A 19,415-nucleotide genomic window follows, 5' to 3' on the forward strand; every position below is an offset into this window, starting at 1 on the left:
CCCAGAAAACCCGTGTCACGTGACACACGTGTACGTGTTGCCATTGGAAGCTGGTCCCACCCCCTGTAAACAGTGGGGGCAGAGGAAGTCTTCATAGTTTTCATTGTTTTGCCTGTTTGCCGTCTCGCCCGAGCGATTTTCTAGCAGAAAAAGTTGAAAGCAGTACTATTTATTTGAGCGAGTTTTGTGGTAGTAGTATTGATCCATACGCGTCCCAGTCGCCTTCTCCAGGCGGAGTAGCCCTGGTCCAGTGCTTACAGCGAGACTCGCTGCTCCCTCCCTCCTTTTTTCATTGTCTCCCCATCGTCGTCCGATGAGCTATACCGGGAAACCATTGAAGAAGACGATCAACCCGGAATGTTTTGAGGTAATCTTATTGTAGAAAATGCCCTTCTATAGTGATCAGAAATCATAAGATGATCGCTACAAATAGATGCTTGGATAATTACTACTACTAGTCAGATCATGACGCCAGAATGACTCACCACGATGGCCCCCAGCCATTAGCCAGCACCGAAGGTGCTGGCTAATGGTGTTGGTCGGTGCATTGGTGCTGGCTAAGGGCTGGAGGGGGGGGTTGGTGTCGATCGGTTGGTTTGTGCAGTACAAATGTATCGTAGCAGGCATGCACGCATGGCAGTACAAGTATTTTATATTGTAGCGTGCCTTATAGGCGATCTGATCTTTAGAGTAATGTTCGCTCCTTTTATTTACTGTCTACAAAGACGGAGAACAAACATGCATCGTTTACTGAAGCAACGCGTGGTTATGATGACGTTGCTACAAGGATCGGAGGGGGGACGGGGAGTGAAGCTAACAGTAGCGTATTATATAAGATCTGTATGACGTTTCATTGACGTCTGAGCTTGCATGATAATTGCATTCATTGTATATTGTATACAATCATGATTGTACATTGTTTAGTGTGTCTCCGTGTGATGATGATGATGACGATGATGTCAGATAGCCTACGTCCCCCCCCCCCCCAACTGGCTATTGGCCGGGCTGACTACAGCTAAATGTTTATTTTTATATATTTAGAACTGGCATCGGAGGAGGAGGAGGATGATGATGATGATGAAGACGAAGAGTCAAGACTGCGATGGAGTTCTCCGACACTGAACCGGATGCATTCATTCATTTCAGTTGTTGTTTTTTTTAAATTTAGCCTACACACACACACACACACCGTCAAGAACAACTGGAATGCAGTGGTTTGGGGACACTGGGGAGTTTGGGGACAACTGTTTTGTATGTAGGCCTATTTATTTTCTGTAATATTTATTATAATTGTATTATGTTAGTAGTCATAAAAAATAAAAGACAAGCTTTTACAATGAGTTAGACCTGTCATGGCTATTTTGTTCACTAGTCTGAGGTTTATGGTTTGACTAAGCGAGTTTCAACTGTGATTTACTCTGTAACGGTAGATGGTAAGAACCCAATTTTTTTGTTATAATACAGTATACATTCAAGTCTATATTTTGATACATATCATGGGCACAAAGTCATATCAAAACAATGTCCTTGGATGAGTTTTTTATCAAAACTGTTTCTTCACAACAGGTTTTTGAGATACATGCATGAATAGACACGGTACTGGTAAGACTATGTAAACATGGTATATATCAAAATGTGCGTTAGAATGTCTAATTTTACCCCAAAAAAGAATTGAGTTTATATGATGTTCCATTTCAGAGCTAGGGGGACTTTTAGCTGGATAGGTCAGATTGATCATGACTGACCATGCTATTTATAGATGGCAAAATATCTACAGTGGTACATGTGAGAAACTTTTTATTTTATTTTAATTGAACTAGACAACTCACCCTTTAAAATGAGATATTGCATGGCTATGTACGCCCAGCAGAAAAAAAGTTATTTAGAAAATAAAACTTCAACCGGTCATAACTTTTTTTGTTGTCCTAGAAACACTACCCAGTGTAAATGCAGGCTCTTTTAAATGGCTTCCAACACCACAACTAAACATTTTATCAACTCAGTTAATTTTTTTCCTGGAAGCAGACAAGCCAAGCTTTCTCTGAAGGTCTTTCGTTGTCACACATTCACAACAGAGAATTTTCAATAAATCATTCAAAAACGCCATTCTGCCATAGAGAAGTCTAAAAACTATATAGAAATCCATGAAACTCTCAAAGAGTTAATGGCCTAAAAAACAAAAAAGAGACGAAAGCACCCCTCCGGGTACCCTAGTATGTGCTCAAACAGCTAGTGAACAACTGAACAACCACATCATTGAAAAAAGTTCATGGCCTCAAATCGTGTAAAGATTACTTATCTTTTTTTGATCAACTGTCTAGTTTTTTGGATTTTCTTCTCCCCAATTTAGTCATTGCCAATTCCTCCCAACTCTCACTGAAAAGAGACTGTTTGGCCTTTGGGGAGCGACGATGAAAATTTTCCAGCCACGACTTTTCAGGGTGGTACGTAGCTGGTGGAGGAACACACTATCCTCACTACACCAGGATGAGCCCTCGGGCCCCCCACCCTTAAAACATGATCATTAAATTATGATTACATGTGGCCACACCCACCAGTTCATTAAGTATACCTGGTTTTCAACTTAAGCCTCGCCCACAGCTGTATGTTGTATGATAATGGGGGAGGGGTTATGATGTCCCAAAAATGGTGTATTTTCGATTGGGCCTTTTGACTCAAAACAAAAACAAAAATACACAGGGAAGACATATTTGAATATTATAACCACACCTGGGGGTCTATTAGACTAGTAATGTTAACTCCATAGACACGTACAAAACACCTGGGGGTCTATTAGAATAATGTTAACTCCATAGACTTATACAAAACACCTGGGGGTCTATTAGAGTAATGTTAACTCCATAGACTTATACAAAACACCTGGGGGTCTATTAGAGTAATGTTAACTCCATAGAATTATACAAAACACCTGGGGGTATATTAGAGTAATGTTAACTCCATAGAATTATACAAAACACCTGGGGGTCTATTAGAGTAATGTTAACTCCATAGAATTATACAAAACACCTGGGGGTATATTAGAGTAATGTTAACTCCATAGAATTATACAAAACACCTGGGGGTCTATTAGAATAATGTTAACTCCATAGACTTGTACAAAACACCTGGGGGTCTATTAGAGTAATGTTAACTCCATAGACTTATACAAAACACCTGGGGGTCTATTAGAGTAATGTTAACTCCATAGACTTATACAAAACACCTGGGGGTCTATTAGAGTAATGTTAACTCCATAGAATTATACAAAACACCTGGGGGTCTATTAGAGTAATGTTAACTCCATAGACTTATACAAAACACCTGGGGGTCTATTAGAGTAATGTTAACTCCATAGACTTATACAAAACACCTGGGGGTCTATTAGAGTAATGTTAACTCCATAGACTTATACAAAACACCTGGGGGTCTATTAGAATAATGTTAACTCCATAGAATTATACAAAACACCTGGGGGTCTATTAGAGTAATGTTAACTCCATAGACTTATACAAAACACCTGGGGGTCTATTAGAGTAATGTTAACTCCATAGACTTATACAAAACACCTGGGGGTCTATTAGAGTAATGTTAACTCCATAGACTTATACAAAACACCTGGGGGTATATTAGAGTAATGTTAACTCCATAGACAAAACAGAAAAAGTACAAAATCACGGCACTCCATCTTTGATGAAAACCTGTGTAGCAGTTGTTTTTTATATACTGTATTTTCTGTAAACGAGTTTTGAGGAAACAAACCCGATCAGTCAGTTAGTGTACATGTCCAGTCCAAGTGTCTACACTACAAATAAACATGCCAGCATAAACATGCCATGCATTCCAGGTATTCAGGGCAATACTGTATCGTATTGTATACTACATTCCTTGCTCAAGGGAGTAGTTTCATGACAGCATCAATGTGTCACAGGAGTGTTGAATGAATTATGAATTAGTGTGTGTGTGTGTGTGTGTGTGTGTGTGTGTGTGACTGTGTGTGTGCGCACGCACGTGCAGTTTCCATTCATAACCAGTGGAAAGTAACAAGTACATTATTCAGCACTTGCAGCAGGTGCCCTTTTAAGACAATGGGGTTTTCATGTCTCCTATTTTAGCCTAACTCAAATTCTTCCTTGTGTCAGAGAGAGAGAGAGAGAGAGAGAGAGAGAGAGAGAGAGAGAGAGAGAGAGAGACGGAGAGGTGGTTGACAAGAATGTGAATTGATTATATACAAACCGATGGCCATTTTGCTCTTACGTCATGTGTTGAGGGCGATGACCGGGGCCCACAAGCACGGCCCACAAACCACCGGCACCCTGAATTGTGCCAACCGACTGTATCGCGGCAATAATTATGCCACACCTCAGGACCTTCCATTCTCCCTCTCGGAATGTCAAGGTGTGTATTGGTTAACCCATTAAAACTGGGGAAAGCTGTGTATGTGTCATTTTATACTTTGGCTATTAAAAAATAGCTCACAGCTTGTCACGAGATCTGGCTTATGCAAATCTTTGGAATGACATATTTTGAGATGGCGGTCTGCGGCCAAATACATATAATATTGGGGGTCCTCGACATGAAAAAGAACCATTCATAGCCTATAGCAACATCAAGTTTTTCCGACAACTGTTAGCTGGGTTAGCGCCGTCAAGGGATGTCGGGTCGGGTCCCGTGTCAAGGATTTGTCTCCGAGTCGGGGACTCATCACAACCAGGTCAACAGACTTGTTTATGCTCACATGCTCTAAGTGCAGAAACGTATAAATCACCTACTACAGTGTCAAAGAACAGTATCTTGACTTCTTCACACACACACACACCTTCTTCCTCCTGCGCTTGGCCAGGTCCTGCTTGTCAGCCAGTGAACGGATGGCGCTGACCCAGGGCTCAGCCATGCGTTGGATTCTCAACATCATCCAACGGAACTCTTCCCTGCGAGACATCACCCGGTACAACTCCTCAAAACTGGTCCTGATGTCCGCCTGGGAGCGAGAGAGAGAGAGTTAGACTTTTTAACCTTTATTTTATAATGACAATCTTAATCATTAAGACATTAAGTCATGAAGCCAAAAACATCACTCAGACACATCACACTCAGGCACACTCATCAACATCATAATTAACCCATTTTGACCTGAGATCAGATTCTAAAAATGTCTTCTACATCCTGACAGTTTTCTGAAAAAGCTATGTTTCTATGTCAGTGGTTCTTCGATTTTTCAAAAATATCAGACCTACAAGCTCGTAGCGCGCCACTCGGTGGCACGCTATGAGCTTGTAGATCTGCTATTTTTCAATAGCTAAAGCACAACATAATGCTAACACCAAAAGGGGTTCCCGCCCAAAATGGGCTAATGAATATAATCTCTAATCCACTCTGACCATAAAGACTTAAACATCGACAGCAGCCCCTGAAACATTTTCCATTAGACTTTAGCTCTGCTTTTATAAATGGCCATTTTGGCCTCTTATCTGCCACTATGAAACTTAACAAGGACCATTTATTTTATGACCAGCACCAAGAATAAAATACTTTTCACACAAGATGTTTCAAATGAACCTGACAGAGGATGTGAGAGGAATAGAGCACCCGCTTTGAATGTTATCAACCCATAATCATTGTGTAACTGACTTACAGTACATGGCCCATTTTGACCTGAGATCAGATTCTAAAAAATGTGAAAAATAGCAGACCTACAAGCTCGTAGCGCGCCACTCGGTGGCGTGCTATGAGCTTGTAGATCTGCTATTTTTCAATAGCTAAAGCATAACATAATGCTAACACCAAAAGGGGTTCCCGCCCAAAATGGGTTAAGACTAATATGAGGTAAGGGGGCTTACGTGGCCGGTTAAGACTAATATGAGGTAAGGGGGCTTACGTGGCCGGTTAAGACTAATTTCAGGTAAGGGAGCTTACGTGGCCGGTTAAGACTAATAAGGTAAGGGGGCTTACGTGGACGGTTAAGACTAATATGAGGTAAGGGGGCTTACGTGGCCGGTTAAGACTAATATGAGGTAAGGGGGCTTACGTGGCCGGTTAAGAGGTTAGGGTTAGGGTTACATTTAGGGTTACGGTTAGTAATAGTCGGACAACGCGACCAACGCCACGTCGGAAAATGGCTGACAACAATGTCAATATGTGGAAATGTCCATACTGGCTGCACTGCATGGTGTTGATAAGGGCTGATGACGGAGATTAAATAATCTTATAACATCCGAAGCCGCTAAATAGAGGCAAAAAGAGGACATGAGGAAAAAACAAGAGAAATCCAGATGGACGACACAGAGAGAGCAAAGTTGCCATTAGTGCCATCCAACGGTGGTGTTAGTGGCATCGAAATGTCAAGCTCACAAAGTCTTGTGTTATGATGCATTGTGAGCTTGTAGATCTGATGCATTGTGAGCTTGTAGATCAGTCTTGTGTTATGATGCATTGTGAGCTTGTAGATCAGTCTTGTGTTATGATGCATTGTGAGCTTGTAGATCAGCTACTTTCGGTGCGTGACAACACAACTAAGTATGAATGACCCGTGAAAAGGTTAAACAGGGCTAAAGCGGGATGGGGGAATTAAAATCTCAAAAGCCTCACATGGGCTCTGTGGCTGCAGCAGAGAGCAGTCACATGGGCTCTGTGGCTGCAGCAGAGAGCAGTCCCATGGGCTCTGTGGCTGCAGCAGAGAGCAGTCACATGGGCTCTGTGGCTGCAGCAGAGAGCAGTCACATGGGCTCTGTGGCTGCAGCAGAGAGCAGTCACATGGGCTCTGTGGCTGCAGCAGAGAGCAGTCACATGGGCTCTGTGGCTGCAGCAGAGAGCAGTCACATGGGCTCTGTGGCTGCAGCAGAGAGCAGTCACATGGGCTCTGTGGCTGCAGCAGAGAGCAGTCACATGGGCTCTGTGGCTGCAGCAGAGAGCAGTCACATGGGCTCTGTGGCTGCAGCAGAGAGCAGTCACATGGGCTCTGTGGCTGCAGCAGAGAGCAGTCACATGGGCTCTGTGGCTGCAGCAGAGAGCAGTCCCATGGGCTCTGTGGCTGCAGCAGAGAGCAGTCACATGGGCTCTGTGGCTGCAGCAGAGAGCAGTCCCATGGGCTCTGTGGCTGCAGCAGAGAGCAGTCACATGGGCTCTGTGGCTGCAGCAGAGAGCAGTCACATGGGCTCTGTGGCTGCAGCAGAGAGCAGTCACATGGGCTCTGTGGCTGCAGCAGAGAGCAGTCACATGGGCTCTGTGGCTGCAGCAGAGAGCAGTCACATGGGCTCTGTGGCTGCAGCAGAGAGCAGTCACATGGGCTCTGTGGCTGCAGCAGAGAGCAGTCACATGGGCTCTGTGGCTGCAGCAGAGAGCAGTCACATGGGCTCTGTGGCTGCAGCAGAGAGCAGTCACATGGGCTCTGTGGCTGCAGCAGAGAGCAGTCACATGGGCTCTGTGGCTGCAGCAGAGAGCAGTCACATGGGCTCTGTGGCTGCAGCAGAGAGCAGTCACATGGGCTCTGTGGCTGCAGCAGAGAGCAGTCACATGGGCTCTGTGGCTGCAGCAGAGAGCAGTCACATGGGCTCTGTGGCTGCAGCAGAGAGCAGTCCCACACGTCCAGAGAGGGAAAGTATTTAATATTGATTCACCACAGAGAGACACACAATGAGTGCTTGTGTGTGTGTGTGTGTGTGTGTGTGTGTGTGTGTGTGTGTGTGTGTGTGTGTGCGTGCCCGTGTGTGTGTTTTGTAGTACTCACACAGCTGGAAATGCAAGTACTAACAACAGTATCAGATATTGTTGCATGTAGATGTACAAGTGGGGCGGCGGTGGCTCAGGGGTAGAGTGGCCACTAGGGGGCGGCGGTGGCTCAGGGGTAGAGTGGCCACTAGGGGGCGGCGGTGGCTCAGGGGTAGAGTGGCCACTAGGGGGCGGCGGTGGCTCAGGGGTAGAGTGGCCACTAGGGGGCGGCGGTGGCTCAGGGGTAGAGTGGCCACTAGGGGGCGGCGGTGGCTCAGGGGTAGAGTGGCCACTAGGGGGCGGCGGTGGCTCAGGGGTAGAGTGGCCACTAGGGGGCGGCGGTGGCTCAGGGGTAGAGTGGCCACTAGGGGGCGGCGGTGGCTCAGGGGTAGAGTGGCCACTAGGGGGCGGCGGTGGCTCAGGGGTAGAGTGGCCACTAGGGGGCGGCGGTGGCTCAGGGGTAGAGTGGCCACTAGGGGGCGGCGGTGGCTCAGGGGTAGAGTGGCCACTAGGGGGCGGCGGTGGCTCAGGGGTAGAGTGGCCACTAGGGGGCGGCGGTGGCTCAGGGGTAGAGTGGCCACTAGGGGGCGGCGGTGGCTCAGGGGTAGAGTGGCCACTAGGGGGCGGCGGTGGCTCAGGGGTAGAGTGGCCACTAGGGGGCGGCGGTGGCTCAGGGGTAGAGTGGCCACTAGGGGGCGGCGGTGGCTCAGGGGTAGAGTGGCCACTAGGGGGCGGCGGTGGCTCAGGGGTAGAGTGGCCACTAGGGGGCGGCGGTGGCTCAGGGGTAGAGTGGCCACTAGGGGGCGGCGGTGGCTCAGGGGTAGAGTGGCCACTAGGGGGCGGCGGTGGCTCAGGAGTAGAGTGGCCACTAGGGGGCGGCGGTGGCTCAGGGGTAGAGTGCCTGGATGGGAACCATAAGGTTGCCAGTTCGAACCCGGGCTCCCCCAGAGTTACTGTCGAAGTGTCCTTGAGCAAGACACTGAACCCCTAATTGCTCCCGATGTGCTAGTTGGTGCCTTGCATGGTTTCCGCTGCTATCGGTGTATGAATGTGTGTGTGAATGGGTGAATGTAATGCACAATCTATGTAAAGCACCTTGGATAAAGGCGCTATATAAATGCACCATTTACCATTTACAAGTAGCGATGCTTGTAATAGCAATTCTAGTAGTAGTAGTGCAAATTAGTACTACTGCACCAGTGTTAATGTGAATGTGAGGGAGTATTCACCTGTCCTCTCCTGTCCTGGTCCTCAGTGAGCGTCTTGGTCCTCCAGGGTAAACGGGGACACCAGTTTTCTACCTGAGATTCAAGCAAAATGAACCCATCAGTAAACACACTGTCTCTCTCTCACACATGCACGCACGCACACACACACACACACAGAGTCAGAAGGTGGGTAATTGGTTCAGTATCAAAGCAGATAAAGATAGACACAGAGTGATTGTGTGTGTGTGTGCGTGCGTGCGTGCGTGCGTGCGTGTGTGCGTGCGTGCGTGCGTGCGTGCGGTAACAATGACACATTGCAATGTCATTTTATCAAGTGTACCACAAATGAAACACCCACTCAATTTATTTTTTGTCTATCAATCCCTCAGCATCTGTAAACTCTCTCTCTCAACCTCACACATGCACACGCACGCGCACACACACGATAGACTCCCATTCAGGGCAGGTGACCTCCTGACCTTCTCCTGGCAGACACCCATCAGAAGGTTAATACAACACTCCTTAACAATGAATTAAACATGGCACAGTAATGTGTACTGTATGCGTGTGTGTGTGTGTGTGTGTGTGTGTGTGTGTGTGTGTGTGTGTGTGTGTGTGTGTAATCCCAAGTGTTCGTGGGGTGGCAGTGGCTCAGGGGTAGAGCAGATGGGAACCGTGAGGTTCCCAGTTCGATCCTGGGCTCCCCCAGAGTTAGTGTTATAGTGTCCTTGAGCAAGAACCCCCTGATTGCTCCTAATGTTAAGGTTGGTGCCTTGCATGGATTCCTCCACCATCAGTGTATGAATGGGTGTGTGTGTGAATGGGTGAATGTATTGCACAATCTATGTAAAGCACTTTGGATAAGCACCATTTACCTTTCGTGCATGAACTGTTTGTGCGTCTTCCTTTTGAGTGCATAATATGGATATGTGTGTCCAAGTGTCGGTGTGAACTGTATGTCTGTCTGTGTGAGTGGGTGCATGATCGTGTTGATGCAGTGTGCATGTGTGTGTTGCGTGTGTATGTAAATGGACTTGCCCGAGAGAGAGTGTGTGTGTGTGTGTGTGTGTGTGTGTGTGTGTGTGTGTGTGTGTGTGTGTGTACATCGTGCAGCTCCAACAACAGAGTGAGGGGACTGGGGAGTGCAGTGGAGAGGCACTTCTGAATGGAAATACATGCACGTCACCATGGCAACGGCAAGCACACGTGACTCTTCAAGTGGAGGCTGAGGGCCATCAGAGAGAGAGAGAGAGACAGAGAGAGAGAGAGAGAGAGAGAGAGAGACAGACAGACAGACAGACAGAAAGCGACAAAAAGAGAGAGGCCAGGACCAGGGGTAATCTGCAGTAGCCTATGGCTGGTGTAAGTAAGTATGTGTCTGTGATGTTAATTCTTGGATATAAGACATATTAGTCAGCAGTCTTCTGTAGTGTACCTTGTAATGGTTGTGGTTAAAGAGTACTAAAGTGGCATATCACATGACATGATTATAAACTACACAATAAATGAAAAGGTAAACTACTCTCAGGTATTTGGGCACCCGGAGAGACGACTGAGCTGCGATTCGCTACTTAGTTAGATCGTTAGTTATTGCTGTTTACATTTCTGAATAAACAAGTTTTCAATCAATCAATCAGGTCAACCGAGGATAGACTACATCCCATAGGCTGGGGGATGATTCCGCAAATGGCTAGACCATTGCACGGCCGATCAATGCTATCATTACTTCATCACTCGGTCAAATTCATTGTCCATCTGTCCGGCCTTGGCCAGCCTTGCTGGTCCATCCAAAAAAAAGAGAGAGAAAGACTGAGAGCTTAGTTTCATATTATGCTTCATAACAAGAGTCTGAGATCTGAGATCACTCCAGAGCTTAGTTTCATATTATGCTTCATAACAAGAGTCTGAGACTCCAGTGCTTTCAGCCAGAATGCAGTATTCACTCCAGTGCTTTCAGCCAGAAGGCAGTATTCACTCCAGTGTTTCAGCCAGAAGGCAGTATTCACTCCAGTGCTTTCAGCCAGAATGCAGTATTCACTGCAGTGCTTTCAGCCAGAATGCAGTATTCACTCCAGTGTTTCAGCCAGAATGCAGTATTCACTCCAGTGTTTCAGCCAGAATGCAGTATTCACTCCAGTGCTTTCAGCCAGAATGCAGTATTCACTCCAGTGCTTTCAGCCAGAATGCAGTATTCACTGCAGTGCTTTCAGCCAGAAGGCAGTATTCACTCCAGTGTTTCAGCCAGAATGCAGTATTCACTCCAGTGTTTCAGCCAGAATGCAGTATTCACTCCAGTGCTTTCAGCCAGAATGCAGTATTCACTCCAGTGCTTTCAGCCAGAATGCAGTATTCACTGCAGTGCTTTCAGCCAGAAGGCAGTATTCACTCCAGGGCTTTCAGCCAGAATGCAGTATTCACTCAGTGCTTTCAGCCAGAATGCAGTATTCACTCCAGTGCTTTCAGCCAGAAGGCAGTATTCACTCCAGTGTTTCAGCCAGAATGCAGTATTCACTCCAGTGCTTTCAGCCAGAATGCAGTATTCACTCCAGTCTTTCAGCCAGAATGCAGTATTCACTCCAGTGTTTCAGCCAGAATGCAGTATTCACTCCAGTGCTTTCAGCCAGAAGGCAGTATTCACTCCAGTGTTTCAGCCAGAAGGCAGTATTCACTCCAGTGCTTTCAGCCAGAATGCAGTATTCACTCCAGTGCTTTCAGCCAGAATGCAGTATTCACTCCAGTGTTTCAGCCAGAATGCAGTATTCACTCCAGTGCTTTCAGCCAGAATGCAGTATTCACTCCAGTGCTTTCAGCCAGAATGCAGTATTCACTCCAGTGCTTTCAGCCAGAAGGCAGTATTCACTCCAGTGCTTTCAGCCAGAATGCAGTATTCACTCCAGTGCTTTCAGCCAGAAGGCAGTATTCACTCCAGTGCTTTCAGCCAGAATGCAGTATTCACTCCAGTGCTTTCAGCCAGAATGCAGTATTCACTCCAGTGCTTTCAGCCAGAATGCAGTATTCACTCCAGTGCTTTCAGCCAGAAGGCAGTATTCACTCCAGTGCTTTCAGCCAGAAGGCAGTATTCACTCCAGTGCTTTCAGCCAGAATGCAGTATTCACTCCAGTGCTTTCAGCCAGAATGCAGTATTCACTCCAGTGTTTCAGCCAGAATGCAGTATTCACTCCAGTGCTTTCAGCCAGAATGCAGTATTCACTCCAGTGCTTTCAGCCAGAAGGCAGTATTCACTCCAGTGTTTCAGCCAGAATGCAGTATTCACTCCAGTGCTTTCAGCCAGAAGGCAGTATTCACTCCAGTGTTTCAGCCAGAATGCAGTATTCACTCCAGTGCTTTCAGCCAGAATGCAGTATTCACTCCAGTGTTTCAGCCAGAATGCAGTATTCACTCCAGTGTTTCAGCCAGAATGCAGTATTCACTCCAGGGCTTTCAGCCAGAATGCAGTATTCACTCCAGTGCTTTCAGCCAGAATGCAGTATTCACTCCAGTGTTTCAGCCAGAATGCAGTATTCACTCCAGTGTTTCAGCCAGAATGCAGTATTCACTCCAGTGTTTCAGCCAGAAGGCAGTATTCACTCCAGGGCTTTCAGCCAGAATGCAGTATTCACTCCAGTGTTTCAGCCAGAAGGCAGTATTCACTCAGTGCTTTCAGCCAGAATGCAGTATTCACTCCAGTGCTTTCAGCCAGAATGCAGTATTCACTCCAGTGTTTCAGCCAGAATGCAGTATTCACTCAGTGCTTTCAGCCAGAATGCAGTATTCACTCCAGTGCTTTCAGCCAGAATGCAGTATTCACTCCAGTGCTTTCAGCCAGAATGCAGTATTCACTCCAGTGTTTCAGCCAGAATGCAGTATTCACTCCAGTGCTTTCAGCCAGAAGGCAGTATTCACTCCAGTGTTTCAGCCAGAAGGCAGTATTCACTCCAGGGCTTTCAGCCAGAATGCAGTATTCACTCCAGTGCTTTCAGCCAGAATGCAGTATTCACTCCAGTGTTTCAGCCAGAAGGCAGTATTCACTCCAGGGCTTTCAGCCAGAATGCAGTATTCACTCCAGTGTTTCAGCCAGAAGGCAGTATTCACTCAGTGCTTTCAGCCAGAATGCAGTATTCACTCCAGTGCTTTCAGCCAGAATGCAGTATTCACTCCAGTGTTTCAGCCAGAATGCAGTATTCACTCAGTGCTTTCAGCCAGAATGCAGTATTCACTCCAGTGCTTTCAGCCAGAATGCAGTATTCACTCCAGTGCTTTCAGCCAGAATGCAGTATTCACTCCAGTGTTTCAGCCAGAATGCAGTATTCACTCCAGTGCTTTCAGCCAGAAGGCAGTATTCACTCCAGTGTTTCAGCCAGAAGGCAGTATTCACTCCAGGGCTTTCAGCCAGAATGCAGTATTCACTCCAGTGCTTTCAGCCAGAATGCAGTATTCACTCCAGTGCTTTCAGCCAGAAGGCAGTATTCACTCCAGGGCTTTCAGCCAGAATGCAGTATTCACTCCAGTGCTTTCAGCCAGAAGGCAGTATTCACTCCAGTGCTTTCAGCCAGAATGCAGTATTCACTCCAGTGCTTTCAGCCAGAATGCAGTATTCACTCCAGTGTTTCAGCCAGAATGCAGTATTCACTCCAGTGCTTTCAGCCAGAATGCAGTATTCACTCCAGGGCTTTCAGCCAGAATGCAGTATTCACTCCAGTGCTTTCAGCCAGAATGCAGTATTCACTCCAGTGCTTTCAGCCAGAATGCAGTATTCACTCCAGTGCTTTCAGCCAGAAGGCAGTATTCACTCCAGTGCTTTCAGCCAGAAGGCAGTATTCACTCCAGTGCTTTCAGCCAGAAGGCAGTATTCACTCCAGTGCTTTCAGCCAGAAGGCAGTATTCACTCCAGTGCTTTCAGCCAGAATGCAGTATTCATGGCTACGGCCAGATGACCAAGAAGTGTCGAAAGATGGAGAGGGTTGGTGGTGGTGGTGGTGTGTGTGTGTGTGTGTGTGTGTGTGTGTGTGGACCCTTATTAGATCTTTAACTCTTGAGAGTAAAATTAAAATGTACGCTCTCAAGAGTTACATTATTGTTAAACATCTGCATTACTTAATTTACAAGAAGTCTACACAATTAGAGAATGTAGAAGAATTGTTATTTTGATCAACGTTTGCCTGTTATCTCTCCTAGTGGTACCAACATCAATACAGCATGGAATTGTGGACAAACATCTTATCCAACGATAACAAAATATTCTTTACTTTTGGGTCTGAGAGGTTAAATGAAATCAAATGGAGGTCTGTGGCTCAAATGCAAATAAATAATGGGCTTTGACAATAGGTTGAAACCCACTGCAGTAGATGGAGAGAGATAGAGGGTGATAGAGAGAGAGAGGGTGATAGAGAGAGAGAGGCTTGGATGGAGAGAAAGAGAGAGAGAGACAAGGAGAGAGAGAGAGATAGAGGGTGATAGAGAGAGAGAGGCTTGGAGGGAGAGAAAGAGAGAGAGAGACAAGGAGAGAGAGAGAGATAGAGGGTGATAGAGAGAGAGAGGCTTGGAGGGAGAGAAAGAGAGAGAGAGACAAGGAGAGAGATAGAGGGTGATAGAGAGAGAGAGGCTTGGAGGGAGAGAAAGAGAGAGAGAGAGACAAGGAAAGAGAGAGAGATAGAGGGTGATAGAGAGAGAGAGGCTTGGAGGGAGAGAAAGAGAGAGAGAGACAAGGACAGAGAGAGATAGAGGGTGATAGAGAGAGAGAGGCTTGGAGGGAGAGAAAGGCACACAAAGAGAGAGACAAGGAAAGAGAGAGAGAGGGAAAGAGAGAGAGAGGGAAAGAGAGAGAGAGAGAGAGAGGGAAAGAGAGAGAGAGGGAAAGAGAGAGAGAGGGAAAGAGAGAGAGAGGGAAAGAGAGAGAGAGGGAAAGAGCAATGGACTGAGGTTGTCCAGAGAGACAGAAAGAACAAGATGGGGGGAAAACATCCTCCAGGATGACAATAAGGTGGAGAACACGATCTTTGCAGGGATCATAACATGGTTGCTTTCTACAACCGTCTATCACTCACTCGCATGTGCTCACTCAAACGCACGCACGCACGCTTTCTGATTCCTCAACAGTCATATGATGAGCATTTTGACCTAAGCATAACAGTAAGAAACAAACTGCAGCAGCTTGAATTGTAAAGGCGGCTGGCATGACAACACAGCTTTTCTTTGCCGTTTATTTTTCCTCAAATACAGTACGACAATAACAATATAAACAACGCCTGCGTCTCATTTTGTCCTTTGATAAGTAGCCACGGTATGAGAAAATAATGGACTTCTTCCCCTCTTCTGCCATCGAGAAACCTTGGAGTGCATAATCATTTACATCTTTTAATATTCAACATAACATTCTGCAAAACGCCAAGTTGGAACCAGTGGGCTGCAGGGTCGAGGATGAATGGGGAAACAACAGAGAAGCGACAGACAAGTCGAGATTTTTGTTGTTTTCCATTACATGAATTTTCCACGTCTTTGTTATTGAGAATTTTTTCCCTGCTGTTGATTAAAAGAAATACACAACGCCAGCTATCACCACATGCGGCCTGGCGTCTAAATCACCACACACCCACACACACACCCCCACACACACTCACACACCCCCACACACACTCACACACCCACCCACAGAATGTGAAATGAATCTGTGTTTCTGTCACAGGCACGCTAACACAGGGCTCTGCGGTGTGTGTCTTAAGGTGTCATGTTGGTTCAAGGTATTGTCTTTGGGCCCCAGGCCTGTGATGGGTAAATACTGCAGTGATTTCACAAAGCGAGCGTAGTCAGTGTGAGAAGGAAAGATGTTGACTTAACACATACTGTAGGTACAGGTATGGAAATCAGAGACAATTCTGAGATTTAAATCAAAGTAGTTTAGGATTAGGACTGTGCATGCATTATTACAATGCACACACAGTACATACACACAAACTAGCAAAGACATACGAACACACACACACACACAGCCGTGCATGTGCGCGCACGCGCGCACGCACGCACGCACACACACACACGCACGCACGCACGCACGCACGCACGCACGCACGCACGCACGCACGCACACACGCACACACGCACACACGCACACACGCACACACGCACACACGCACACACGCACACACACACACACACACACACACACACACACACACACACACGGGTCTCACCTCACTCAGGTAGATGAAGAAGGAGCAGGTGGATCCATCCACGCCGTAGTTTCCGTAGCAGGAGTCTGAGCGCCACATGTCCTTCATCCACTGAGGAAGAGGAGAGGAAGATTAAACTTCAAATCTCACGTGCACAGATGGTACAGTACTTAGCCCGCCGGGCCTGCACGCACTGACAGCAGCATGGTTCTGTAACTAGAGCTACCATTTTGTTGTTTTCTGACATTCTTTTTGGTGTTTAACAGGTTGAATGCCGACAATTCACGGCCGTCTTTCAGGCTAGACTGCCTCTGTTTAAAGTTAACTTTGAACAGCCAGTGCACCGACCGCTGAGTTGCTTGTCATGAAAATCCACTTTAAAATGGTGTAATCACTTGTTGTAGTGTTGAAAAATATTCCAAAGTGCCGACCACAACAACAGATCGGATGGGGCAGCCGCGCGATGCTAGGCAGCTTTCCCATTGTAAACAATGGGGACTCAATTTCCCATAACCCTTTGCACGGAATGCACGCCGGAGCGACAGACCTTTTTGCCGGTGGATTTCCCGTATGACTTAAAAAAGCCGAAACGTTGCTGGTTCTGTGAATAAACTATTTCACTGCATGTGAAGACAGTGTGCAGGAGTCCCTTCTTTTTCAGAACGTCAGGCACTTGGCTGTCCTTCTCTTATGCACCTGTCGCCTGTACTGTACTGTAGGTGTGCAAACGCCTTGCTTTTTAAGCATAAATAGCTAAAACTGCCAATCTATAAAGCCCTAACCACACCAGAGGGTCGCCATGCAACTCCTTGCAGCAAACCACACCAATGCAACTCCTTGCAACGGCCATTGGGAATAGTGAATGCAAGTAGTTGCAAGGAGTTGCATGTTGCAAGGAGTTGCAATGTTGGCGACTCTTTGTGTGGTTAGGGCTTAAGATCAAAACACGTTGCATCGCAATGCAGTGACCAGTTACATCATTTTTATATACAAATGTATACAAATATTTTGAAAATAGCCGATCTACAAGCTCACAATGTGTCGCATCGTAAGAATGGAACAATTGGGAGCAAATAAACGTGATCGGGACATCCTTAGTTAAGGGGCTTCCCAAAACCGTCTGGAGTCCACAGTCCAGTAAGAGATCTCCCCTGCGGTATTCAATCGGAGGAGAACGTACAGTGCATTCATTGCCCATGCTGTATTGAGCGACGGCAGGCAGAGACAGATGAAAGGGAGGAAGGCTTAGATGCCAGAGCGAAAGCTATCGCCGCCCTGGTCTTCTGGCTCTGAAGTACGTAGAGAGTAGTGGGCCGAGTCACGCCCCTGAGGGGAATAGTAGGAAGGGAGAAAGTGAAATCTAAATTCCAGCAGGGGTGGGAAAGCCTCAGCTCACCAGTTTGTTCGTGATCGGAAAAGTATCGCAGGGCCGCAGCGCCTCTAGGCGAACGGCCAAGGAATGTTGAATGAATTAAGTGCTATTTCAGGGGCTGAATGACAAAGCTACGTAAGAGCTCCATAAAACGAGGAGATGGATTCATCAGATGGACAGTAGGGTTAGGGACAGGATACGGTACAACCGTAGTAAGAAAACAAGAGCTAAAAACAGGAGCACTGTGGGGAAAGTTAACTCAAAGAGGGATACAAAATAAAAATCTGTGGCATAACGATGAAATGGAATTCGTTGCCTAGAGATGGCTCTGTGGTCATACCTCTAAAGTAAGGTGTTTCTAAACCAATATTTCCTAGGCCTAAAAGCGGTTCACAAGATTTGACAGGGTTGTGGGCAGGAGGTGAACCACTCTAAAAGTTAGTTAACACCAGTAGGACGCCCTGAGGTCGAGAAGTGACCGAGGTTGCGTGCACACATACGCCTGGGTGACGGCAGACTGCTGGGCGAGTGTTGGCGGCGCTTTGGCATGGGGGGGGGGGGGGTCAGATCAACATATGGAATGAATTCTGTACTGGCCATATTATACAGTATGGAGCGTGTCTTGAGTGTACAGGGTTTGATGAGGGCAGCTCAACATATGGAATGTAAGGACAGGTCAGCTCCTTACATATATCTCCATATGGAGATCTAAGGGTTTGAGGTCAGACGTAGAGTTGCTGGCCAGCTCCATATATGCAGATATGGAGATCTCCATCTATAATGATATACCCAATAGGAATGCCAGGGTTACAAAACTTGCTTCTTAATATCTTAACAATGCAACAGTAGAGGCCACTTTTAACCTACTGCTTTGTGCACAGGGCTGCCTTTCCATAGTGTTAGTTTGGTGTAACTTAGGTAACTGGCTGGGCGCTCCCAAACTGCCATGCATATTCAGTTACAATGATGAGCCAAACACACACTGGTAGCGGTTATTAAATAAGGAACAAAATAATGTTCCCATACACTACAGTACATGTTGGCTAACTAACTGGAAAGCATTACTGTATGTGTACTGTATATGCCACCAAGCCTAGGCTTAAACATCCAGTTGGCATGGGGGGGGGGGGGGGGAGTGGTGAACAAATCTAAAATAGGTTAAGAGAAACGATGCTTTACATCCATAAGCCTACTTTCAAATATTTTTTTAATTGGCTGTGATTGTCGTTGGTCCTGCATTTAGCCTCCAGTGGATGTGCCAGTTTTGTTTTCTTACAGTATATCGACTTACAGCATATAGACTTACAGCATGCCCTGAAGGACTTGGGACTTGACTTGGACTTTAGGCTTTAGGCAGTGTGACACCAGTTAGGAACTAGTGGCACTACAAAAAAATTACTTTGGTTTTCATGCTGCCGAGTTTATTTAATTAATGGCCTTCAATTTTCCATTTGACTTGTGGAAGCCACATGTTCCACCTCTCTCTGCTGGGGGAACGTGTCCAGCTGATGACAGCTGTCACAGTCAAGGTGCTTAATTATTAAACCTCCTGAAAATTAATGGCACCAAAAAGGGCTCGTGTGGCTTGCTTGCGCGTGTGTGTGTGTGTGTGTGTGTGTGTGTGTGTGTGTGTGTGTGTGTGTGTGTGTGTGTGTGTGTGTGTGTGTGTGTGTGTGTGTGTGTGCGCACGTACACGTACAGCATGTTGTGTGTTTTGGTTACCGCCTGTCATACTGCTGGACAGGCTGACAGACAGTATTGGTACAGGGTTGAGACGGGCCGAGCAGATGGTGTGTGTGTGTGTGTGTGTGTGTGTGTGTGTGTGTGTGTGTGTGTGTGTGTGTGTGTGTGTGTGTGTGTGTGTGTGTGTGTGTGTGTGTGTGTGTGTGTGTGTGCTACAAGCTACAAAGAGATGCCCGGACACACACATTGTGTGCGCGACTGCACAGCTTTTCATCTCCAGAC

At 46.7% G+C, this 19,415-nt stretch overlaps 1 protein-coding gene across 2 annotated transcripts in view; it reads right to left on the bottom strand.

Annotated features, from left to right (window-relative positions):
* mgat5 (alpha-1,6-mannosylglycoprotein 6-beta-N-acetylglucosaminyltransferase) overlaps window positions 1–19,415 on the bottom strand; it is a 189,054-nt gene that overhangs the window by 61,060 nt on the left and 108,579 nt on the right. For both annotated transcript variants that reach the window (XM_079495416.1, XM_079495417.1), the window contains exons 5-7: window positions 16,100–16,189; window positions 8,934–9,005; window positions 4,817–4,978 (exon numbers count right to left, since the gene is read on the bottom strand). In XM_079495416.1, coding sequence (XP_079351542.1) covers window positions 4,817–4,978; window positions 8,934–9,005; window positions 16,100–16,189 — 324 coding nt within the window. The remainder of the gene's footprint in view (window positions 1–4,816; window positions 4,979–8,933; window positions 9,006–16,099; window positions 16,190–19,415) is intronic.

The sequence above is a fragment of the Electrona antarctica genome, assembly GCF_951216825.1.
Source record: "Electrona antarctica genome assembly, chromosome: 24".
In the NCBI taxonomy this organism is placed as follows: Eukaryota; Metazoa; Chordata; class Actinopteri; order Myctophiformes; family Myctophidae; genus Electrona; species Electrona antarctica.